The following is a 26,796-nucleotide window of genomic DNA, read 5'->3' as shown; positions in this document are numbered from 1 at the left end:
GCCCCACTTTGCCCATCAAACTCCTCCTGCGCGAGTAACACAGGGGACGGTGGCTGGGCGCAGAGCGCACGCCGAAACGTTCGTGACTTACTCCCGTACAACCGAGCCTTTTAAAATAGCCTATAAAAATGGCTTCAGACGGCACCTCTCAGCCACCCGTGGGTCGCAAAGCCTTGTAAGTAGGAACTCCCAGCCCAGGGACCTGGCCGGGAGATGCCTCCTGCCCAGCTGTTTCTGAGAAGACCCTAACAAACATCTACAAGTTAGTGTCAGAAAAATGAGGAGGGGGAGGCGGAAGGACTACAGACATTTGGCTTAAAAATAAATACTAAAAATGAAATTAACCAAAACAATTATGCAAAAGGAAGGAACTGTAAACATGAAACAAACACACACGCACGCGATCCTCAAGGTTCTCAGACCAACACGGGGACTAATGTTCAGAGAAAGGTATTTAATTGGTATAAAAGGTAGCAAAAAAGACTGAGATGACAGGTGCCCACCAGTGTGCCTCTGGGTACCTGAGGGAGCCGTGGCGGTTGCAACCAGAGCCCCTGCTCCTGGGGAAAGGACGAAACCCACCTCCAGTCGAAGCTCTCCCAGGGCTCGACCCGAGGACGCTTGCTGGCACGAGGGCTTCACCCAACCACGCGCTTCCCACCTGGACTTCCACGCCACAGACCTTATCCTGAAGTATCAGGCAATCCTTCTTGTGTGGCTTTTAATTTTGTTTTCTCTGAATCCTGTAGGATTTAGACTTTCCTTAATATCCCCAAAATATGGACTCTGTTTCTCTTGTAGGAATCTTTTTTTTTTTTTTAAACCCTCAATGGTTTAAGAGAAAAAGCTTGGAAACATGAGTGCTAAAATGATTAAATAAACAGAAGGCAGGGGGGAAAAAAAATCATACATTTGTTATGAGTTTAAAACCAAGCCATTTTAACCGAGGTTTTTGGGCTGGTTTTGGGCATGGTTTGGCAATACTGCAGACCCTTCCCTCAGCTGCAGCAGGATCGTGGCAGACAGCCTAAACACGGTGGGACAGAAATCACCTCTTCTCCTCATCCACGGCAAGAATAAGATACAACATACTTCTGCTGTTCACTAGCGTTTTGGCATTCGCCACTTCACGTATATTATGCGTACATACTTCTCCCAGTCTGCTTCAGGGAAGTCCCTTCTATATTAAAGCAGAACAGGACTATAAAAGATGAATGTTACTTCAGCAGAAATTCATCCTGCTTGGTTGAACTGTGTGGCCTTTCTAATCTCCAGAGTACAGACTGATTTTTTTTTTTTTCCTTTTAAAAATAGAAATAGGTAAGTTGTATTTTTCAAACATGAAGCCCTACATTTTTGCTTGTGACAGACTTCTTCAGCAGAATAACATTCAAATCAAATTCATCTTCTATGCCCACAAGCAAAATATTCATCAACCCTGCCATAAACTCCATTTTCAAATACAACGAATGTATACACACTTTTACAGCACTTCGTAAACGCCTTCCTTCTGAAGAGCCTGAAGCATTTTAAAATAACTTGGTCCCATAGCACCCCTGTGAGGTAGGTAAAATATCATTGTTCCCATATATACAGATTGGGAAACTCAGCCACACAGAAGGTTAAGTCATGCCCAAGGATCACGCAGAGATGTGGCAGATCCGTGAATAAAACCAAGCTCTCCTGGATCCCTCTCCTACCTGTCAGACGTAAGATCATCTCTCCTTCCTTAAATTAAAAATAGATGATGGATGTTTGATGAAATAATGATTTCCTCTTATTGGGCTCTCAGAAGAGCAAACATACAGGCAGAGATGGATTTTCCATGGTGGTGACTAAGATTTCCCCCATTCTGATAAGGCTCCTGGAGCAGAAGTACAGTTGTGGAGTACACTCTTACTATTTTCACAAGTCCTCGGGAATGTAAGAAAACTGCTGAATTCTTCTGCTAGTTTTGTAGTTAATGAAAAATAATTGCCTGCACCCTGCTGATATGAATGCCTTTATGCTACTGCAGCAACACCAGCAGATGGTCCAGTCTTTCTGCTCATGAATTCCTCACTTAATCTTCCTGATTTTTACAATTTGTGGGTTTTGGGGAAAACCTGACGCATTTCTAAATAGCTATTGTTAGCATAATGAACCACAGGAGACTAAGCAAACTGGAACAGCAGAAGGCACCCTCGATGCACTGAGTATCTAAAATAAGTGCCCTGATCCACACGACATGTCATCTTACCATGGAGAGGTACAATACATAGGAAACTAGAAAATGCATTTTTCTTTTTACAGATTAAAATTTAAAAAGTAAGAAATCTGTGTTAAGTCACGACTACAGAGAAACTAACTCCCTGTCACCTGATGCAGAACCTCAGCCGCTAGGAAATCTGCCATGGATCATAGAGAGGTCAATGCTTGAGTACTTCACTGCTGCAAATATAGAAAGGCTAAAATGCTCGCCTTATACCTATTCCTAGAATAGAGACGGATATTGTAAGTTGTCCCTTCTCTGGATTCATGGAACAGATTACCTAGAAAGGGCAAACAGATGAATTCATCGTCTTTCCCTCACGAAATCCAAGGTGCTAGCAAAAATGTGTCAGGGTGTTGCTACCACGAGTAACCCATCTATTTTGTGCAAACAAACAAATCTTAGAGAGAAATTAACAGTGACTGCACAAGTGTATTTGCTGTAAAAAGGTGGCTTTTCCACAACTGGTGTGGCTTAGGCATAATATCACTCAGTGGGTGCAATAACACCCTTCTATGAATTTCTTTTTGTAATTTCAGCTTAGATATTGAATATCTTTCGAAGGTAGTTTGACATTAACTGATTCATATACAGCAGTTTGTATTGCAAACATGCTGCTCGTATCATAAACGAGGGACTGGCATCTCCTTGCAATGAACACCCTGGAACGTGTAGTTTGTATTTTTATGAGCTTTCCTTATTTGCTACCTTGCAGCTCACCGGTGTAACTGCACCTGGTAAATACCTTTCTCTATGTACAATACAGAGATAATGGATATACGAGCTCCACTGAATCATCAGCAGGTGATCAACAGCCCTGGGTTTAAGCAACTCTAACGTGAGGCTCCTCTTCTGTCTCCTGCCCCAGGCTGGTGTATGTTACTGAAGGCTCCAGCTGGCCGGTGGCTGGCAGGTCTACAACAGGTCCTGAAGGGTTTCGAAACTGCTTGTACACCCGAGGATCCTGGGCTACGTAGGTGGACGTGGAGGAGTAGAGCACCAGCCCAACAAGGATAGTGAAGAATGACAACAAGTAAAGTCCTGAAAACTAAGCAGAAATAAGAGTAGAGTCATTAGACACAGCACCGGTTATCCTGAGCTCATGAAGACCCACAGACACGGGTAGGCACAGATCCTTGTTTTGGCACGCACCGCACAGAACAGACCTCCTATCACTGGGATGTCGGCTTTTTACGGGATTTGCTCCCATCAACTCCCCTGTCTTCCACAACCAACCAGTGCCTTCCCATGGCCCAGGCATATTAAGTATTGATCAGGTGGGACTTGGCAAAGCTGGGCTCTGGTCACAGATCCAAAGCTGATTTTGTTGTGCTTTTAGACAAGCCAACCACTTCTCTGAGTCCAAGTTTCTCTAGCTCCAGTGTGGGGTACTCTCATCTACAGCTGTCTGACAGATAGTGGACAAATCTGCAGTTAATTACAGCTAAACCACACGTCTGTGAAGTATGACATGCTGTTGGTAATACAAAATTATAATTAAATAAACATTTAAATATGCATTTAAAACACATATATTTAAAAAAAAAATATTTTAATAAAGGCACTTAAAAAGCCCACCTGCAACTTCCCTTGCTTGTAAACAGAAAGCAGACACTAAAAGATTTAATGTGAGTTTGGATAGGATGAACTTCAGCTGTGACACATGCTCTGGGTTGACCTCAAGGAGTTTGGAAGTACGTATGGAGGGAAGTTAACTGAAAGCTCAAGTACCCATATTTTGGCACACAGCTCCTCTAGATCAAAGGTCAGCCTGAATTTTCTGACATAGCCAAACTCAGTGTGCCTGAACTAAAAACACAACACAAATAGCCTTTTTGGCAACACGTTAGTCCTTGCAGATAAAGGTAAAGGCAAAAGCAGGGTTTCAAAAGCACAGACCACTGGATATCAGCTTTAGATACTGGGTTCCTCCTCAGGGAGACACAAAAATGGCTTTAAGCCCATATGACTTGTCTCCCAATCCTAGACTACAAATAATTGCTTTTTGCGTGCTGTATGTGAGAAGCCATGAAGGACAAATTGCAGAGCCAACTTGTTGGTGGGGATACGGAACCGATTTGTATTCAGTGGGACTTTAAAAAGTGCCTGTATTCTGCAACTGTCAGGGATCCGTACTTGAACACCAACAACTGGCTGCAACCTGTTATTAGCTGCTCTTCATGAGGTACTTCAGTATTTTACATGTTTTTTTACTCCTGACTATGCTTTGACAGATGCCCAATTTGTTTCCTCTGGATCACTTCAGCACAGCACAAAACGGATAGACTGGACTATATTATCTTGGAAGCTTTTTAGCAATTCTGCCTCTTATATTTAAAGAAATGATCATTGTGGAGAAAGCAAATTTTACTTAAGCTAACTTTGTAGCTATGTTAATTTGTTGCCATTTAATAAACCTACAAAACCTGCGTCCAACTTTCCGCCTGAGGAAGCATTTGGCTTTTTTACAGAATGCACAGTATCTTTGAAAGCTTTGGACATACGACCCATGGTGATATACCTGTATGTGGTTTTGTTTCCCACAGCTAGTATGCAGGTTTTAGAGGGAAAGGACCATAATGGGGAGAGTTTAAAGTGTGTCAGAAGGATTACAGGGTAGGAAGAGTTCTGCTTTTCATCAGCTGTTAATTGCTTTTTCCCAGGAGTGTCACCAGGTCTTCACGTGTCATCTGGCAGTATGATCTGATGTAATCATCCAGCTGTCCCACCAGCCGCAAAGACAGCGTCGAGACTCTCACCCTGCGACTGCTGAGGGATTCCTCCCATGTGCCAAAGCTCTGAAAGGACTGTTTAGGCTTAGGTCTCCCCCATGTGGCAATCAAATCCCAGTCAATCGTTTCAAAGCATTTTCCAGTTGACTTTTTTCCCCATTTTCGGTTCAATTTTGCTCTCAGCACTTCCCCCCAGCTTCGCATGTGAACTTGGGTACCACTTGGCAGCAGTGGACTTGACTAAGCTGAAGCAAAGCTCAGGAGCCAAATGAATCTAGTTTCCCAAGCTGGGAACTAGTTCCCTAGCTTCCCACTGTCCCTCCTTCCCACCTTATGCCTGAATTTCTCACCCTGGACAGCCAGCTGGCTTCCTCCACTATATAACCAGAGTGCCAGCCAGATTTGTGATTGCCTTGTGTCCTGCTGTGAGGAATCTGTGGGTCTTCCAGCAGCTAAATGTGCCCTTTTTCTTGCTCCAGCCAAAACCAATTCACTTTCATTTTAGTTCGTGGCTCCAGCTCTACCATATCCCCCTCCTCCCGGCCATAGCTCTCGCTCCTCTCTCCGGGGCTTCCTGCCAGTGGGCTCTTTTGCTCGATAATATTCTCTCCACGGCAGTATGTCCCCCAGTGGCAGCTCTCCAGCCTGGGAGAAAGGGTTTGGATGAAGCTCGGGGAAACCTAAACAAAGGCCTGTGAATCATTTGTCTTTGGTATCTATGCACAGCTAGTGCAGAGAGACCTGGATCCTGACAGCCCTGTAACAATTCCAACTTTACCTTCCTTATAAAGAAGTTAAGGTTCAGGCTGAATTGTTTTCTGCAGCGGCTCTCTGCAGCACTGAAGTAGAAGGGTTGTTAGTAAGGTTAATATGGGAATATACACTGTAGGCGTATGAGAAATCTCTGGGTTTTGTCAATACTCTGTCATATTGAGTGAAAGTCCCTTGAAATCAATGGGTATTTTCCTCCTATTAAAACAGCGCTGAATCCAGCAGTGTGATGGGAGGGTGCAGATTTAGTTCATCAAATACAAAATCTGTTGTTCACTGTACTGTGTTCCTCAGACTCTAGCAGAAATCTTTGTATTTTATTGAAGATAGGACTTCCAGGCACACTCTACTGCAACGACTACACATAGGTTTTGGAGTTTTTTTCTCTCGACCTGCAAACCTCATATGCTGAGATTCACTATTAATAGACAGCAAAAGAGACACATTCAAAACCAGCAGAAAGAGCTATTCCTAAGAAATGAAGCGAGAGAAGGTAATTTTTCATTGCTACCCTCTACATAACTGCAGTACCAAACTGCAGGCCCTCAGGAAGTGTGTAATTCCTCTCTGGGTGTAAAAAACTATTTGAGAATGATTTTGTGCTTCATTTTTCTGACTTCTCTCTCAGTGTCTACAGAAACATATTTCTTCTAAGAAAAATATTTTTAAAATATCCAGATTTGTACATCTCTCCAAATCCTACTTCCCTCCATGCTAAACAAGATAACTGTACGCTGCTCAAAGAGTTACATGGTCAGAAATTGTTTAGCTCAGATTAGCTAATGGGTGTCACACACCCTAGAGTAAGCAACCAAACAAATAACTTACATTTCTATATCATTAAATAATTTTACTATAGATTTTGTATCTACACCTATAGGTACATATGTATATAAGCTTCCTTATCATGTAGTTTACTGAGATACCAGATGACTTTGTGATTAAATCAATGATCTAACGCTCTCGAGACCTGGGATTGATTTTCAGCCTATGAATTTCTTTTCTGAACCAAAATGATTTTAGATGACCCTCAGTTTCTTACACATTTAAGAGACAGTAACACTTGGTTACTGAATAAAGATGGGTTTACAGAATAAAAATGGGAAATAGGGATATCATCCTCTGAGGAGAAGGCAGAGACCTCCTTTACAGAGAAAAACTAAGTGTCTTAGTTACAATGACATTTCAGAGTTCGTCACTGACATGCAAGGCTTCTGTCAAAACTTACTGAGCAGTCAAGTTAAACAGCTAAATCAGCCCTACAGATCTTACTATGGCTGCTCCGCTCTGACATCTGGGTGTCTGTAAGTGCTTCCCCAACTGTAAGTATTCAATATGGAACATGCGAGGACATGGACATGTTGGAGCAAGTCCAGAGGACGGCCACAAAGATGATCAGCGGGCTGGAGCACCTCTCTTATGAAAACAAGCTGAGAGAGTTGGGGTTGTTCAGCCTGGAGGAGAGAAGGCTCTGGGGAGACCTTATAGCAGCCTGCCAGTACCTAAAGGGGGGCTACAAGAAAGCTGGAGAGGGACTTGTTACAAGGGCAGGTAGTGATAGGACAAGGGGTAATGGCTTTAAACTGAAAGAGGGTAGATTTAGATTAGATGTAAGGAAGAAGTTCTTCCCTGTGAGGGTGGTGAGGCACTGGGACAGGTTGCCCAGAGAGGCTGTGGCTGTCTCATCCCTGGCAGTGTTCAAGGCCAGGCTGGATGGGGCTTGGAGCAACCTGGTCTAGTGGAAGGTGTCCCTTCCAACCCAAACCATTCTATGATTCTGTAATTCTGTGACTTCAAAACATTAAAAAATTAGGAAAATGTAAAACATGTGTCTTCTCTAGATATTATTGAGAACTGTGGTGAAAATAGCTTACAGTAAACTACCATTAATTTTTGGTGAAGATAAACATACAAAGCAAAACCTAGACAAATGTAACAAGATAACATGTATAACAAGATTTTCTCAGTCCGTCAAAAGCCACACTGATTCTGGATGAGTGGATGTTTCTGGTATTTATTTAAGAGACATTCCTTAGGCACCCAGTACTTGAATGCATTCCCCCAGCCAGGCTTAGCAGAAGAGCTAATGACATCTGATGGCTTTAGCTGCGGAAGCAGAGGTCTTACTCCTCACTCCGATATGTGCTACTGCAGAACGCTGCCAGAAAACCACTGCAGCAGCAGTAAGGTCTAGCTGACCACAGAAAATAAATGGTGAAATCAGTCTGACTTTGTCATCCATGCACAAAGATTTTTACATTAAAAAAGAAGAGAACCCAAACATATCTGCAGTGTTGTTTGGGGTTTTTTTTTAACATAAAATACCTTACAACAGTGCTACATACAATTGTGGATGAAGTTTACAAAACCCATTTGAAATTTAGTTTATATACAGTACTTTTGTTCCAAGTGTATCAAAATTATGCATTTTGGGAGTAAGTCAAGTATCACAAGATTTCTAAAATACAGAAGATGCACATAAAAGCATCGGAAAACTTAAGATTTTTGAAGATCCAGCGTGAACTATTAAGCCTTTCAAAATTTGCTCCCCACTAGTTCTTATTCTCTACTTCTATTATCTCTCCGTGCAAAACTTGTCTTTCATATATTCTTAAACCATTATGGCTAAATCACGTCTACTATTTCCACTTCAGATTCTTACGCATTAAAGTAATCCACTTCAAGAGGTAGGTGCAAAAGAAACTTCTGGCTGGGGAGCAAACAGTGCAGCTGATTTCATCCTCTTGAATAGTGATAAGACAGTAAGAGTAGAAGAAAAAAAGAAAGAAAAACTGTTCAGAAGGCAGTACATTCAAGCCCAGGTCTGGAGAGAGCGACTCGTTCTTCAGTACACAGATTATGACTTTAGAAGGGAAAGCACGAAGAAGGGGCATAGAAGAACGGCTGCATCACAGCGCGGAAACGCTGCGCTGCCTGACTGACTGCTGCAGCGGGAATTTGCAGACAAGTAGTTCTGCCTGTCACAGATGTCCACATCCACTTTACCACTGACACTAGGGCAAAACAATATCCAAAGTGACAAAACGAGACAGATGTGAGTCTGCAGAGAAGCCCACACAGACAAAGAAATTCAATGATTTGCTAATTTTGGTTTTTCACTCAGCTATCATGATAATGATCATGACCATTATTACAATGGTTATGAAAATGCAAATTCTCTTTTACCCGGTCCATTGAACTGGAAATAGTCTGCCGGAGCAGACTATTAGAGCTGTGGCGCTCCAGTTCCATTTGTATTTCACAACAGCAGCTGTAGACTGAATCTCTTGATAGGTAATATGAAGCCCAGCTCCTAGCCTGTGGCAACCCAACTGTGCTTTTTAAGTCCTTCGAAGGAATTTTTTTGTTACGGGACTAATTGAAAATTCAGAATTATCATGTTTCATATATGCAGTGATGAAGTATGAAATGGAATAACTACCGGTTCCCTTACCTCGTCCAGAAATTCTCCACATTTTAACAAAAATGAATAAAGAAATCAGGTCTATTAATTCGAATTTTAAACCTTATAGAGAAGTGGTCTCCTCAGAACCACACTGACGAAGAGGGACAAAAAACCTATGTATCAAGTGGAATTCAGTTAGTCCCCTATTTCTGTTGACACCCTCTGTGCTCTCCAGGCAGGCGGTTCCCACCACCGTCTTACTCCAATCAGTGGGTCTGTGCAGTCTGATGAATCTCTCTGTTTTCCGAACTAATTCAGTTTGTAGCATACGCTGCACAGCCCATCAAAGCTAAGGCCAATAGGGTTTCCTGCACCGACTTATGTCTTTTCCCCCTGGGTAATTTCACACATGAGTACCTGAGCGGGCTGAGCGCAGAGAGTTAAAACCAAATTTCTCTCATTATCTTGTATATACCAAACAGACATTTCCACTCGGTTTGATGAATTGATGGAGAGACTGAGCTTCTTTTCACACTGTTTTCTATTTTCTCCTCCGATACAGCAAATGAAGTTCACCGTGACCAAGCGCAGAAGTTGCGCTGTGGGATGCACACACTCTCCAGCCAGCAGCAGTACCAGGACGGGTGAGGGCTCTCAGAGCTATGAATTCACACGGTGCTTTCACTTGCATAGCTGGATACCACAGACATATTACTTTATTAACAGGAACAGGACCCAGCACCCAAGTCATAGCTCATAGTGCCCTCAGCTCAGACCCACGAGGACCCGGCCAAATTTGTCTTAGGTTGGGACTGTGACTCACTCAAACTATTGCTGACTATTTTTGTCCCAGCCTGCGAGGAAGATGTCCGTTTGGGATTTGGGGTCTGCCCTGCTCTTTGTCGGGAGACCGATCTGCTTGTTCAGCCTCAATTACTGCTGTCTGCCTTCAGGGGTGAAAGAGAAAGACCTGACCTTTGGCTGATCACTGACCCCAGGTGGGAGTTATGGGCAGTATATTTCTAGGAATACGTAGACATCTTTCCAAACGGACTGCAGAACCAAGCTCTAGGCAGGTGATGCTACATATTTGTCATCAATAGAATCTGGGGCAGCCACCAAGAGTAAAACACAGTATTTCGTAAAACCCAAATGCAAGCAAACACCAGAAGGGCTGCTGTGAGTTTTCCAGACTGTGTTTGAACAGATAAAACTCATTCACCTGAACCTTTCCATGTCCTGCCAGATCTCTCAGATCTTTAATCCAGAGATCCTTAAAGGGACCCAAAGCACTGAGATACGGTTTAGCACGCCTTCTCAGCTCTCCAACTGCAGAAAATTGAATGCCCAAGCCAAAGCGTTGGTTCTCTTACTGAGAAGGGTACCAAGGGGTGCTGGCCAGCTTCAGTAACAACGATAACTTCTGGGCAGCGAGTCTGTCCGCTACCAGCGGGATTGCATTGCCTTCACACTTTAATGACCTCCAGCTGTTTCCAAGGCAAACTGTGAGGATATAGTCTTAAGTGATGACTTAAGGTCCTATCTTGCCCTCTGAACTCAGCTGGGATGCAAAGTGAAATTTGTAGCTAGTTCCTCCACATCTTTTTTCTTTTCTTTTCTGTCCATTGGCAGTCACATAAGAAGGTTTTCACTGGATGAAGCTGCAGGTCATGTCTCAACGCATCACTGTTACTCATGCCAGCCAGAACCCAAAGCAAAAAGCATCTGGCTTGCTTCAATAACAGTGGAAACCTGACATCGGCTTCATTGCCATTTGGTGAAAACAAAGAAGCCAAAGGAAGTTTTGCCTCTGTCCTTTCACATGAGAGAAAGGCCAGACTCCTCAATTCCTGCTGCCTGCTTGCACCCTCAATATGCTGTAACCCAGACGAAATGCTGCCTGATACTATGCCTTATACTGAATCGCAAATGTTGCACAGAAATTGTTAGGTGAAGTAATCATATGACGCATTTTCTGTATTTTCCAGTTGATTCTCAAAGATCCTGTTCTAGTGCTTGCATGTTTTACTGTAGGTAAAACATAGTGGTCTATGCCTTCTCTCTTCTAGCAGTGCCCTCTTTTTCAGTCCTTGCATGGTATTTGCTGGTGGGCACAGTTTAGCTGGTAAGACAGCGGTGAGTGGGAAAGTCTTAAGCTCTTAGATGCTGAAGTTATCTATAGGGGAGAAAAATGAGGAGCGGGTTACCAGAAAACTGTCACCACAAATTCTGTTAAAATTTGGGAGACTTCATAGTTTTCCTGGAATTGATTGGTGGAATAAAACAAATTTATGGAGAAAACCGATTGCATTTAGAGAAAAATCTCCAAGGTTGATGTAGGCAGCTGTAAGGCAAATACTGGTTTTGCACAAATCTGCATGATTTCAGGCTTCACAAATGATATCATTAGAAAAAATTCATAATAGGCTGTCCCTTCTAAATACATGCCTGTTAGGGCAAAACGTTTGTGTGAAATGGCTTATCTTCCTGTCCCGGGTGCCGGGAGAGATGGGAATGCTGCTTTTTCTTCTGTTTCCCTTTGTTGTCTCTGCCATCAGATGTGGAGAAAAAATGAGCCTGTGTTCAGTACCCCTGCGGTACCAGCAGTCTGTCTAATTAAAAAGTGCAAGGTAGAATGAGTCCTGCAATCTGTTTTAATCTTATCTTATCTACATAGGAAAGAGATTTTTGTGTGACGTTAAAACACTTATATTACACTGCTTTAATTTCCTGTGAGCATCCTTATTGTGGGATAAGGGGGCTTCATTTCTGATTATTTTATATCAATCACTTGGCAAGACAGTCGTAAAGCAATTATCCTTTTAAATGTTCTTAATACAAAAAGGAGAAGCACAACTATAAAAATAAAAACAATTTCCCCTCCCCACTTTTACCTTTCAATATTCTTTGCTGGTTTGCTCTATCAGCTGTCAGTTGCCATGAGTCTTTCTGGTTTTGCGTGTAAGTATTTAATATAGTAGCAGCTGTCTGCTGTACTCGATTCTCTGTTACTGTATATGAGGCTAATTGTGTTCAGCGTGTTCAAAGCCAAGGTTACAATAAATGATTCATCTTGGACCCTTTGTTTGTATTTTTCTGCTGAATCTAACAATATATTCCCGCAGCAATGTTCCTCCAGAATGGCGTTCTTTTCTCTCAGCCATACAAACGGGGAGCACTCCTACCCTGAGAAACAAGGAACACGCAGCTGCAGTTACCCTTACCACGAGTGACTATGTAAGTTGTCCGGAGGGAGCGCGATACGGCTGTTTCGCATCGGGGTTCTCTGTGGTCTGGTGCGTTCGCTGCAGGCAACGTGAGACCAAACTCCAGGGGCTCCAAGAGCTCTCAACTGAGTCAACTCACAAGACAGACGCACGAGGGAATCAGAACAGCGAGCACACCCTAAGCTGTCAAATCCAACTCCCCATTACCGCGTACAGTCAGACCACATATTCCATCTGGCAAATACACCCCGTCCTCCTGCAAGCATTATTCAGGTTTTTGGCCACTCCCCCCTAATCTGCTTTTAGTCTGTTCTGGAACCTCCCTGCTGTGATAGCCAAAAAGTCCCCCTAATTTCTATTCCAAATTTATCCATTCTCCATTTCTGACCATATGTTGTTACGTCTTTAGCTGGAATAATTCTCCTTTCCTCCCTCTGAATTTATAGATTAATTTATATATGTTGAGCTACCATAGTCCCTCCCAGTCCATCAGAAATCAAATCTGTGTTACATACAGCAAACATTATTTAGGATTTGTACATTCAGTACATTGCTAGTGGACACATGCTTACTCAAGGCTTTGGAACAGATAAGAGAAAAAGCTCTGTTTGGCCCTCTTGAGCTGACCAAAAATCTCCGTAGCTGCAGCTAGCAAAGTGCTGTCCTGACATGGTAAGTTGTCCTGTCCTACGGCATTAGCACTTCTCCATCAATACTAGAAATACCTAGACTGACCCATTTGGAAACAGCTTCGTCACAACCCTGCTCAAATTCCTCCCATCTGTTGCCACAGACGTTAACCTCACACTTTGTGCTTCATGGCATTTCTCAATGTCATCCAGTTTTTGTTGCCTAATTATTTTAATCATTCTTCCTACTGAGGGTGCCAAAGCTATTACTACAGTCACTACGCAAGACTGGTCTTCAGACCAACTCTTTGGGACCTCCATCAGTGAGCTGCTTCTAGTAAGCTGTGTCTCTCCTGGCACGCTGCCTTGTCCTTTATCTTCACTAGCCAGTTTCTTACCTAACTTCCAGTCTCTACAGCACTAATCCTGTTCCTTAGCTTAACTGATAATTTTCTACACTGCATCCTACAAGAGCCTTACAGATTAGATCTACCATTTGACTTTTGTCTACAAAAATCTGTTAAATTACCAGACAGACATCGGGTTTAAATTGGATGATTTACCTTTTGTGAACCAGGTTGCATTTTATCCAATTTTCCTTTTATCTCCATGTCCCTAATCATTCCTCCCTGGTGTCTACTTCTGATTTTAGTTTATTGCCTACTTCATATAAAATTCTTCCAACTGTCTATGTTCCCAAGCTTGAAAGTACTCAGATAAATGTGTTCTGTTTCTACTTCTGATGTAGTAATTTCCATTTCTATTACTTATTGTGCATTGTCTTCATATTTAACTCTCGTCCTTACTGAATGTGACAGAAGGTCCCAATTTTGTTTAGCTGCCAAACTAAAGGTTGTTTAATTTTGGCCTCTGCTGTCTTTGCATAGCGAAACTTCCTTCTCTTCATATACAAGAACTTTTTGCTGTTTGTTTCACTTTCTTCTTCATTGCCAAGGTCGTTTTATCTTTTACAGCAATTAGACTTTAATCCTTTTCTATTTCATCTGCACAGTATCAGTTTTCTTTTATGATTATTTTGTATTCCTTGTTTTCTCTCTGTTTATTTCTAACAATTTTTTTAAAAGGATGGTTTGTCCAGTTGCATCCGGAGCTTTTCCCTACAAGTTCTCCTCTTGTACTTAAGATACAAAATCCAGATTACTTTAAGTCAAAGCTATTTTAAATCCCCTTCAGACCAATTATGAGCCTTTTAAACACCTGAAAAAGCAGATACTCTTGCTTGCTAAACTTAACACACGCAGGTGGTAGGAAAAGCTCCAGAAGTTTACTCCAGTTAATTAAGGTTAAGTTGCTTAACAGCAGCGCTGATGACAAGCTTCTACCCCATATCATGGGTTTGAAAGCTTCCAGTTTAGTGGGAAGGGGGAGTTTAGACATAAACAAGATGCCTTTTGAAGACTTTCTAGCAGTTAATACCCTACTGCTCAGATTGAAAGCACATAGAAGTGATGTCTTCTGACTGATGTTAGGTCTGCCTGTTGACCCATTCCTTGATTTTGGTAGGAAATAGAAGGTAATTCGGATGTTTAACCCTGTATGTCTGTAGCATACATTGATTTGGCTGGTAGGAGGCACAACTGGAGCAAGCACTTCAATCTAGTTAGTTAATCAAAACAGATAAAATAATTCATTCCCAATTTTACATATGTTTCTTCCTGGTGGCTTATGGACCATGTGGATGGCCAGGCATAATTCTTAACACACTTTCTAAATATTCTACCTTCTTTTCTGGTCACTTCTGGAAACAAGGACTTGCTCAATTCCATAAGAAATCTCCAAATCTATAATGCAGTTCTTGCATTTAACCCTTGCCATTTGCTTTCAAAGACGATTCCGTCTATATCTCTGGGGAACTTCTAGCCTTTGCTAAGGTGGAAATTGCATTCAATTTGAAGAATCATAATTTGAAAATCGTTGTAGATTTTCAGTAACTGAACCTTATTTAAGCTTTTGAATGCAGCTGCTGTTTTGCTAATTCATGAGGTTTTTTTTTGGCTGTCTCCTCTGGGTTGCAAATTATTGCTGAGGTATGTAACTCCACACATTCATCGTACTCTCTTGTCTTCAAAAGTATGCTCAACTTGGGAAATGCTGAGGTTTTCATTTAATCCCCCCCCTTCCAAATAATTATGAAACTAAGCCTTTTGGTCTTTGTTTTCATATTCACTGAGTAGCATTTAGAAAAAGTATGTTGTCAGTAAGATCCAGTTCTTTTAATAGGATGCCTTTGTTATGTTTTTCTGTCTGCACTTTTTCTTGTAATAAAGAGTAGTATGTGTTACAATATTTTTTGCTTTCTGCAGTTCATTCAAACTACTTTCTTGTTCTCTGTTGTTATGCATTTGTATTGCTCCACTCTCCCCAAATTGCCTTTTTCAGCCTATGGTCACCAGCACCTTTAAAACCCACATGGTTTTGTTGAAGATTTATCATTCAAGAGTTAATTATTTCCAGTAACAGGAAGTTTTCCACTAATATGTCTGCACTTTCATATTGGGTAAGAATTATAAGCACTTCACCTTTACCTTCCACATGACTCTTCACTACTTTTTCCAAAACACTATTTATTTCCTTCAGAGTGTAAGAATTAAACTTCATAATGTAGTCTGTGGTATATTTAAGAGACCTCTGAACAACTTTTTCTTTATATTGAAACACAAACCTAACTCAAACAAGGTAATGTGAGATGGCTCTTATTTGTCTCCAAGTGCTCAAAGACCACGGTTATGATACTTGGCTTTTTGCATTTCTTTACATTAACAATATCCAATTATTAACTCCAAATGAAAATGACAGATGGATGGGGGCCTTATGCTAAACTTAAGGATACCATTGCATGTTCTACCAGTACAATGCTGTTGCCTCCCTTTGGCTCCTATAGTGCTTGTGTGTCTGGAGCGTTGTTGAGCCCGGGGGCAGAGGTGGGACCAGAAGAGACTAGTGGGATGGGACAGCAGTGACTTCAAATTACATGCAAAACGAAACAGCATCCTGAATTACACCCCCCCACCCCCCCCCCAATTCCCTAACCATTTCTCACTAGTTCCCTAAACACTGCTCCCCCTTACCTACCCCTGCTAAGAAAGCAGTGAAGACTTGGGGATGATGGACTCAGCATTCTGCAAGGTGTTGAAAATTCAGGTCCCACGAAGTGATGTGAATTACCTTCTTCAAGTAGTCAAAGTATATTCCTGTTTACTTACCCATGTTCAACTCATTCCCCAAAGACAATTCTTTGTTCAAGACACTTAAGAAAGACTATTTTATAATAACTGAAAGCAATACCAACTCTCAGCGTAACATCGTCCTTATAGAGAAATGTCAATGATGGAAACTTACAGTCCTGTGGTTCCTCTTCATTTTGTATAAAAAATTAGAGGAAACTAATAGGTTCTATGCTAGGACTTAAAACCTTTGCTCATGATTTTGTTTGAAAAATAAAAATTTCTCACTATAAGGTAGGTAAGCGACTTTCCCAGTGCCTTGCAGGTCAGAGCACTTGAGTGGTTCATTGCAAGCAAGTCTGACCACCATTTGAAGTGGATGACACAGGCAAATATACTGTCTCTTTTCCTTCTCTGGGGACTGCCTGTGAACAGGCTGATTTTACACATTTGTTTACTACAGTTAACATTTACATTCTTTTTTCATTTCATGTAGTCTTTTGAGTAGGCAATATCCATCAGGCAATTTGCTATCTAATATGACCAAAGGCAGAACTCAGTCACGTAGTGGTACTTTTTTTCCCCCTGACTGGTTGGATTGTCATTTAAACAACTTCTTACTTCGGTCTGAAATTGGTTCTACTTAGTGATTACATGAGTTTCAACTGGTATCAAACACCTTTTATACAAATGAAAATCTACTTGCGTACCTACCTCATGCGCATATTTTAAAAGAGTATAAATGTGTCAAATTGGAAAGCTCTTTTGAAATTGCAAACAAATATTTTAACATTTTAACACTTAAGCTATGCAGGAAGATGTGATACAGAGACATAAAAAGATTTGATTCAAAAGTTACACACAATAAAAAGGGGGGAGAAATGGAGAAAGAAAAGAAATATTACGACCATCTAATCATTGATACAAAAAACCAAACCCCGTACTTTGAGCTGACAACCAGATGTAGAGTAGCAAGGCACAGAACAGTACTGTTGTCAGTAAACCCTGTTAACCAGGCATTCACTAAGAATCTTAAGAAATCTAAATTACATAGTTAAGAGAATATAAACCCATGCATAGGTAGGTAGATCAACTCCTAGCTGTTCCCTTGCTGTGATTATGAACTAGTTCCTGGCTAGGAAGCCAAACCGTTGTTCTGTAATTAAAGAAAAAAATTCCTAAACTGAGATGCAAAATAGAAACTGACACTCTTTCAAGAACAGAAATCCTGCATTTGCTTCTGTTATGAAACACCTAAAGCTGTTGTTTCTAAAACAAAGTATGCTTGCTGGAAACTCTGGCAGCTGCTGACTGCAACTGCCAGGATTATCTCCACGGCAGATGCCTGGAAGCCTTAAAAACTCCTTCTTGGGGTTCTGGGCTGCCTGATGTAGAGCTGAGATTTGTTCTCTGGCTTCCAGAATCCATGAGCTGTGCAACTCATGTTTTCTCGTGTCTGAGATCTTCCAGTCCTAGCATACCTGGCTGAAAACATTGGAAAATGCGTGCCGCTGCAACCTCTTGGATGAGCAGGCAAAACAACAGTCAGGGTCTGAGAAATGCCAGCTTGTGTTTCCTTAGGAGCATACTGAAAACGGGATGTTTTCACTTAGCATTTCTGTTTTGATAATTAGGCATTTCCAGCAAGAATGTATTTTGCTAGAAGACTCCTAACCAGTTCTGTTGTGAGCAGTCTTTTAACATGAGACCAAAAAAAAAAAAAAATATCCCAAGCTAAGAGCCCTGAAAACAACCTACCAAACTTGACATTTATGATGAGCTAGTGTCTGAAAAAATATAATTGAAATTGAAGCTTTCATCGTAACTTCTGTATACGAATGCCACATCTTTTACACTCTTTTTGATGGCTCCAAAACAGCGAGTTCCATGTCTCACTATTCATGCTTTGCAACTAATGAATCTATTGCAAGATAACACTGTGAAAGGAAGAGATATCCTTTTAACAATGCAGTATTTTCACAAAGCTGCCATATCAGTGCTGTGTTGTTAAAAATCTGCTGTCAGACTGTGCAGCGTCTTGGTGGGAGTAATTTCGTTTTCCAGCTTCTACTTTTTTTCGTCATTTTACTTGATAGCTTTTGTATTCTACGGCATCCTGCATCCTCAGGCAAAGGGTGAGTGGATGTGGCCCTTTCTGTCACGGGAATGTATATTCAAGTTTGACCAAAGACACAGCTAACTCCTTTCCACCTAAAGGGAGCTCTTCAAATATAGCTGCCTAACTATTTTCTAATTGATTATAATTTGGAGGAGGAAATTGAAATAAATAAATAAATAAATTGAAAGAAATGTGAGAAAGAGGCTTTTAAAATCCACTTAGATTAAAGGCATGGAGACAGTACAGCTTCATGGGAACAGAGCTGTTGAGAGGGAGTCCCACTGTAAGAAATGTAGTACTCTGGAAAAGAAAGGGAAACGTGCACATAGGTTTCTGCACATTACCAGTGGCATAAAGAATTAACTAGTAATATGATTTATCCTCATTATTATCAAGGGCTTAGAAGCCTTCACCAGGATAAAGGTCCTGTGAGATTAAATTCCATTCAAACAGAGAGTTTATGGGTCAAGCAGCTTGCATATCCCATTTCATCAGGAAAATATCCTAAAGTATATGACTGAAGAAGTAATAATGTAAAAAATAGTTGTTTAGCCTGCACTGCCTGCTCTACTAGAAATAATGAAGCACCACTGACAACACCACTGTCAAGGTTTAAAATACGTAGGTGTCAGTCCCCTAACAAGTGCAAGCAAAGAAAAGGATCTTAATGACTTCAGCTTATACTAGCAGATAAAAGTTAAAAAAAAAAAAGAAAAAAAGTGAGAACATCATTTGAAGTATTTTCTCAGCTTGGTCAGATGATTGGGAAAAGTCTCTCAGGTGTTTATGGATGGCTGCCAAGTAAAAATCAAACTCATAAACAAACAATCCTCCCCCAAACCAATTCTACCTCCTGCTCCCAAACCACAGACTTCATATCCATCCTTCACTAACAAAAAAAAGGACTGTCTGAAGCATATAGAGTCACAATAAGACATGGTCTTTATCTTCACAGTCATGAAACTGTGATTTTTTTTAAAGATTACTCCTTGAGTGGCAGACTTTGCTAATTCAGGAAAATGAACTGAAGCCCACTGAAGCCAGCAGAAAAGCTCATACTGACTTCAGTGCTTTGGATCAGGATGGTAAAGCACATGCTTTTAATGGAGGCTCCTAATTCTTCTTCTTTGTTTCCAGTGAGGACCAAATTTTCATCTCAGTGAAGCCTACATAAATCCCCAATTTATGGGCATTGCTTAGGTTCTGTGCTGGCGAAAATGAAATTGGAACCTATGGCCCCAACTTGTACCCTCTCTTCTCCATCATGTCAAAGCGCAGACTCCTTCATGGCTTGTTTCTTGATGTAATGGGAAGGCTGTCATCTGTTCCCTTCCATTGGAGGGACTCTGGTGTTAGAATTAGCATTGAAAAGTCATTTTTAGACGCATCAATAAGTATCAGCAAGTGAGGTTTCAGCTAGCATCATTTCAGACTTCTGGTGCTGAAAGCTTTCAAGAATCATATTTATCTGTGTAGCCAAGTCCTTTGTCACAGATACTCTCCACAATTCCAAATCAAGATATATGACTTCCTTGATTTATTATGAAATATATGCATTTTCGTCATTTGGAAATTGCTACTATATACAGAAATTCTGAATATTTATAGCTGCAACTTGGATAAAATAATGAATGAATTTGCCAAGGCAGAATGTAATTGATTGTGCTTGGCTTGCTAGGTAATGATACAATATAGTGTGACTCGACCTGCTGGCGCAGAACACAATCAGTATGCATGCTCTAGCTTGTGGAAAACATAAAATAAACTGCTTAGATTATTTAGTGAGAGCCCAATTTGATTAGAATGACTAAAGCACAACATACAGCTTGCAGATGAAAAGCATGAACTTTAAAAATTCACAGAAAAATAAAGCTAAGGCTGAGACTAAAATGTAAAAAAGAACATCTCCTAAGTTATATAAAACTTCCAACCCCGTACACCTGCAGAGCTGGCCCTGAATTTCCCAGCACCGCTGGTGTCAACGTACCCACGACGGAGAACGGCTGTTGCAGTCTCTGACAGGGCAAGGGCAGTCCTGTTACTCAGAACATTAAATTTCCTCCACGCTATGCCGAGACATCCCTCTGCACAGCATATCTCACATCGGTATCGCATCCTTCTGTCTGGTTCCAAAGCTGTTTACCGTCACGTCTCTATACAGAAAGCATGGGTGAAACCCAACCGGGAATGCAGCCCCTCGGCTCGGCCGCGCAGGCGCGTTCCCCACGCCGGGGGGGCACTGTGGACTCCCCCTCCCTGTGTGGGGTGGGAAAGAGCCTTACGCAGGCTGGCTTTAGTACTCCAAGGAATGCTGAAGTTCGTAGAAACCAAGAAATCAAGGCAAAGCTCAAACCAAAAGAGGAGTTTGAAAGATAAGAGGTGAAGATGAATGTGATAGTACAGGATAGCATCATCATCATCATCATCTGTTAAGTTTTAGGACTCTGATGGCCTTTGTTTTTCAAAGCAGGAGATAATTTAATTGTGCTTAAGAAGAAGGTGAAATGAGAACAGATAGCTAGGAAACTTTTGAACATCGACACTGAATAAAATATAGCAATACGGTGAGAATTTAAAAAAAGGACTGAAGATACGGAGTTGTACACTTGAATGCTATGACAGTGGCCAAGGTTCAGCCACCAAAGAGGCCAGACACATTTCCCCATCCACTGGAATATTTGGAATCAGTTATTGATTACAGAAGAACTAAAAAGAGAGTTTTAATTTGGGGGATGCACATAATTTTAAGAATTATGCACTACAATCTAATAATCTGTCTCAAATTGAAAGTCATAAATCATTACATTTTAATACAATAACACCTTGAACAATTAACATCTTGAATTACAAGTATATCACCAGAGTTACGGCAGGTTAACATGCTGTATTTCTAGCTTCCACAGGCCTGGGAACTGTTCAATGCACTACAAAGACACCTGCATATGGGATAAGAATATAAATGCAGCTGTTTATAAACTCACTGGCCTGCACGTCATGATGTTGCAAGTCTATATTATAAAAAAAATGAAATGCTAAAGAGTCAAAACACTTCAAACGCAATCTTCCCCTCAGTTTGGTTTCAGAGGCTCTGAAGCCCAGTTAAACTCATTTCCTGCATTTTCCATGGATTTTCATAGATTTACTGCTACAGGTGCAATAAACCTGTCTGGTGATAAAAGTAGCGGTACAGGGAAAAAATCATAACTGTTTCTTGAAAGCCTCATAAAATTATATTCTGCAAGGGGCACTAAACCACTCAGTTGATCCTAATTCAGCATAAAACCATTTGCTTCCCAGTGAAGTGGGGCTGTGCCCATTGGCCGGTGCAGCAATAAGCAGAAGTTGCTGCGTATGTGAAGGAGATGTACAGCTGGGCTGGGAACGAAACGGCTTTTTAGAGGCTGGGAAACAAGCAAGTGTACACAGTCTTAGGAGGGGAATTAATTTAGATCATTTAGTGTTAACATATTAGACTTCATTACTGAGCGCAAGTTGCACATTTCACAGTTCTACTTCCTCGTGTAAAATGATACCTGCTAGTAAACCAGAAAGAAAAGGAGGAGGTGATCTGACTGAGGATAAAAACATGGTAAGGAAAGAAGTAATCAGATAACTAAGTGGGCTTTTAAGTCTAGATGCTCTCTGAGTATAGACTCTCTTTTCAAATTTCTTCTGCAATGTCAATTTGAAGGGTATGAAAGCAGACATCGACAGCTTGGGAAGTTGATACTACATTTGAGGTAAAGGCCCTTCCACAAAGCCCTGACAAAGGTCTTCTCCTTATCAGTACTTCAGCTGGGAAGAGCAAAGGAGAGCCGCACATGAGTTATATGGATTGCAGGTTAAGTACAAACCACAAAGGAAAAGCAGTGATGAAAAATGGAAATACAGTCTTACTACCCATGGGGTAAGAGGCTTCCTGGAGGAATGGAGAGACAAGAGCATTGCACCAGGCGCTGGAGGGACCTCTCCTGCTTCTCAAGGTGAAGGGACTATCTCAGGAAGGACGAAACCCAACCAGATGAGGTGTGGAGAAGGGCTTGCTCTGATTAGCTTGCTCTGAACTAGGGGCTGAGAGAGGATGTGACTGCTTTCTATCGAAGTACCAATGGAGTAAAAGGAGACTAAGGAGACAGGGGCATTCTTCATGCTACGGGATACTCTTGGCAGAAAGATGAGTGACCAAAACCAGCCACAAGTAAATTTATGCTGGAAATAAGAAGGCTTGTAACTGTTGGAGTAGTGATGTTCTGAAACAGTCTCCCAAGGAGAGCAGTGGAGGTAAAAAACCTAAATAGGCTGAAGTAAGAGTTTGATAAGACTTTATGAAGAAGACTGCATGACACAGTTAACTGTTGAAGAATGAGATTTTCGGTTTTCTTATCAGATGAGTAAGGGGCAGAGGGGACCACCAGCTTACTTCAGAGGTGGAACTCAACCAGTTTTTCAGGACAGATGATGAGACCTTTCTTTCAGCCAGAAAACCTTCCAGTTCTGAGCCTTCTCTTCTTGCGCACTTTATCAGTACAGGTCTTAAAGGGAGGCCAAGGTGCCGCGGCGGTTGAGAGCTGGCATGCACTTACTGTAGCAAGACAGGGCGCTGATGAGGTTAAAAATTCTGCCTTCCTGGCTCTGCTAACGTACACAACAGTTAGACACTGGGAAGAACTGAAACCTTTTATGCACCTTCTGCCTTGCAGGTGCCTGAAGTTTAAGGTTTGCATTTGCAAAATTGCCTTTTTTGTTAGGTCTGAGCAACACTGAGCACAAAGCTGCCCAACCCCTGCTGCCTTTTGAGTCTCTCCCTCTAACAGAGTTTGATTTTGCTAGAACACCACCACCACTGTTTTCAGAATTAAATTTGTCCGTCTTTTACTGTGTGAGATAACCATTTTTCTTAGAAACAGTGGACTAACATCACTAAATATATTTTGCTATGCGTATCAAATAATATTATTAACAGGAGAGAACAATTTTCAGCTAATACCAAATGTCAAATACTTTGTATTTGAAGTGTGGGGCAGAAAGAACGAGGAACCAAATCACCATGAGACAGACCTGTGAAGCAGCAGACAACCTCTACATTGTGTCCTCAGTCAAATTTTTGTTTCTATACTTGCTTTTCTTCTGTCTACAAAATTCTTAAAGCCACAAAACCAAAATAAAAGGCAATATTGAAAAGCAGTTTTGTGTTGGACTCTTAAGCTTTGAATTTTCACTGTCTCGTTCAGATTCATTCAGGTACCATTAGTATCAAAAAATCTGATTTGAGCTGGTTAGCTACTCAGAATTTTAAGGCTTTCACTTACCTAACACTTCTCTGGGCCACCATTTTAGCTATCAAGTAACCTCCCTCTTATGAATACATGACGGTACAAAGCAATTGCCTCCAGCACCCTGATGCTACTTTCATATGATGGAGACTGGGGGGGATATTTGTGAATAATGAAGTACCATTCCTTGTAATCGGAGACCAAATGTGTGCCTGTACAACACAATGTTTTAAATATTAGAGGACCTGAGAGGTAAAAGTTTAACTTCAACTCAAATCTGCTGCACATTTTGGCATTTACACTAACAGGCAAGACATTGGTTTGGCTGACAAGAAAGGTGTAATTCACGTACAATTATGAGTTATAAATTCAGAATCAGCATGAATGAAACAACCTCGTTCCCAGGCAAAAAAAATCTATGACATTTCTGGAAGAGTCTTTCCCTTCATGCTGCCACCCTGGGTCTGGTCACAGCAGTTGGAAGTTACCTCTGATAAGTAAAATGAAATTAGTGATACAGTTGCTGATGAACAGGTACTCAAATCTTAAAACTCATAACAACAAGACCAAATGAACTCTCTTTAAAAACTGGAAATCATAAAATAAAATTGGTTTTGGCGTGGGAAGCCTGAAGTATAAAAAAAATCTGCACTTTTACTGTGTAGATCTAAAAAAGCTTGGAGGCTTCTTTTGTTTGTTCTGCACTGATGGTTCTTCAGGCATACTGCTATTACCCCAATACATCGCTCATTTCCACATACCTTGTAGTGGAAGAGGAATAATCCACAGAAGAGGCTGTACAGGTCAGCCGTGAGTAGGGAGAGGTTGACGGCAGTAGCACTGGTTTTCTTTATGACCACTGGCATAAAGCTGTAGAGGCCAAACATACAGGCACTAAAGCCAACATACAACAAGCCTGTGGAAGAGAAACAAGAAGCAACGTAACCTTTCATAGTCTGCAGAAATGGCTCGTGTTGGGAGGAAGAAGGCTGTGCTTTTAGAAAAGAATGAATAATGCTTTTTTTCAAAGAAACATGGATTCAAATTATTAAGATACACATATATATAGAGAGAGAGAGACTAAGAACATAATTCTAAATATATAAGAAAACCAGTGAAAACCATATCAGCAGTGGACACGAGGTCCTTTCTCTGTGGTCTCCATGATAGCAGTGCTGTTTTAAATTGGCGTCTTATACTACTGGTGAATACCTCATGTCCAATGTAAATTTGGATGAAATGATGCACAGGGACACATCAGATCTAGTCTCTTAAGGACCTGAATATTCCCAACACCAACTGAGTTCAGCTGAGTTGGATGGAGCACACAGTATTTTCTGGGACCCAAAAAATGAATGCAAAAGTATTTGCAGAGGAGTTAGTGAGCCAATGGATGAATGCATGAGGACAGCGCTCAAGTGAGAGAGGTCCTAGTTCTATTTTGCCACCAAACCTGACAAATTACTTCACAGTTTTGCACCTCTGTTCCTCTACCCCTTTTTGTTTGCCTTCCTCAGTAAAGCTTTCCAGAGCTAGGACTCTTTCTTGCTACATGTTTACAGAGTGCCTCACACAAATTAGATTGTTAGACACTAATATAATAAAAATACATTACAGTAAAAATCTAATTTCATTTAAAAACCCTAAATAACTTAGTGGGAAAGAATTCATTGCCTCAGTTATTACTTGATAAATCCCAAGGCAAATTAATCAATATGAAGTTAAAAAGCCAGCAAATACTTCACTCATCTGCTCTCATGCAAACGCTATTTCTTATGCTGCCGTATGCTGCAGAATTCCCAGCTGATATGTGCACGAGCCTAAATTTAGACTCACGCCAGCTCTTCAGAGCATGTTGTTATTGACTAAAAGTTGCAGAAAATCTGATTGCCAAAGTCTTGAAAGGGATTAGAAGAGGGGGAAAAAAGCCCATATGATTTGTATCTGCTTGCAGATCCACTTAGTTAAAAACTCTTTAGAAAAACTATCTAAATGACAAAATCAGCTGTAATAGTTTGAGTCCTTCAGAAGCATCTGAAGTGTACATTCATCTGAAACAAATACAGCAGTCACAAAATGTCAGTGTCCATATACCAATTGTTATGGCATGATAATGAATTTGAATTTATATTCAGAATATAAGAACTTCTTTTACTAACAGGTAGCAAATTTTTAAGGTGTGCATTGTATATGGGTAACAACAGAACCAGTCTTAGACAGTGCTTGAAAGAGTTGCTTTATGCAAACTCTGCAACTCTTCTGTAGTAGGCAAATGACTGCATCAAACAGAGCGTAGTTTTGATGAATGAGAAATTGTTTGCATACATGAGCATTAAGTCAGCTTTTCTTCCAGGCTTAAATCAAGCACAGCTCAGGCACAAACCCCACTCTGCACCCGAAGTCAGCATTCTCCAAGTACAGTCTGCAAGTCACCAGCTGGTCCACCAAGCCCCTGCTAGTCGGTCAGGATTTAACACACTTACTCAGGTGCTTTGTTGGGTTATGGTCTCAACTAACAGTAGAATTTTATGGTACTGCCTTGGTGTTCACATCCTTTGGCAGCCAACTACATGCACTTCAGAGGCTGCTTTTCCAAAGGGCATTTCAGTTCCAGTGGAAAATTGCTTAAACTGTAGCTGTCCTATCAGAGGTGACTATAAAGTGGCATTTCATTTACATCTTAAAAATGCATGTAATACCCACCAGCTAGATGGCATTTAGTGGTGACAGTAAGCAAACTGGAAATAACATCCTATGATTTTCAGATATTGCTTCTCAGAGGGCCAGTTTTCAGACTAAAAAAGTGGTTTAAGTCAAAGGCTTGGAGCCGCAGCTTCCTCGGGTACCCCTGCAGTGCAAACGGCAGCGGGGGGAACCACGACTCGTGCTGCCGTCCCCGGTGCTGGGACGGGTGTCTAACCCGGCACCGAGCCACCGGCACCGACTGCCCATCGCAGGATCTGGAAGGAAGCGACCTGGTAAGTTAGGAGATGCTTTTGTAATGATCTGCTGATCCGCTGGTCTGTGTTAAACCCTGACAAGCTCTTCATTTGTAACCGTCTGCTTTCAGATGTGCTGGCATTGTCCTGCACTGAAGGCTCAATGTGCATGAAGGCGGCTGTGGGTGGGATTCAGGACACCTAGCTCTGGACGCATACTGAGGGCTGGTGGTCAGTGAAGAGACTGGGAAATTTTAGGGTGCA

At 41.3% G+C, this 26,796-nt stretch overlaps 1 protein-coding gene across 1 annotated transcript in view; it reads right to left on the bottom strand.

Annotated features, from left to right (window-relative positions):
* Window positions 1-771: 771 nt before the first annotated feature.
* The window catches only part of SLC35F1 (solute carrier family 35 member F1), a 254,948-nt gene continuing 228,923 nt past the window's right edge, over window positions 772-26,796 (bottom strand). Inside the window, exons 7-8 of the mRNA XM_049818157.1 lie at window positions 24,355-24,509; window positions 772-3,299 (exon numbers count right to left, since the gene is read on the bottom strand). Coding sequence (XP_049674114.1) covers window positions 3,075-3,299; window positions 24,355-24,509 — 380 coding nt within the window. The 3' untranslated portion in view covers window positions 772-3,074. The remainder of the gene's footprint in view (window positions 3,300-24,354; window positions 24,510-26,796) is intronic.

The sequence above is a fragment of the Accipiter gentilis genome, chromosome 15 (genome assembly GCF_929443795.1).
Source record: "Accipiter gentilis chromosome 15, bAccGen1.1, whole genome shotgun sequence".
Taxonomy (NCBI): Eukaryota; Metazoa; Chordata; class Aves; order Accipitriformes; family Accipitridae; genus Astur; species Astur gentilis.
The sequence above is the reverse complement of the archived record's forward strand: the minus strand, read 5'-3'. Positions and strand labels throughout refer to the sequence as shown.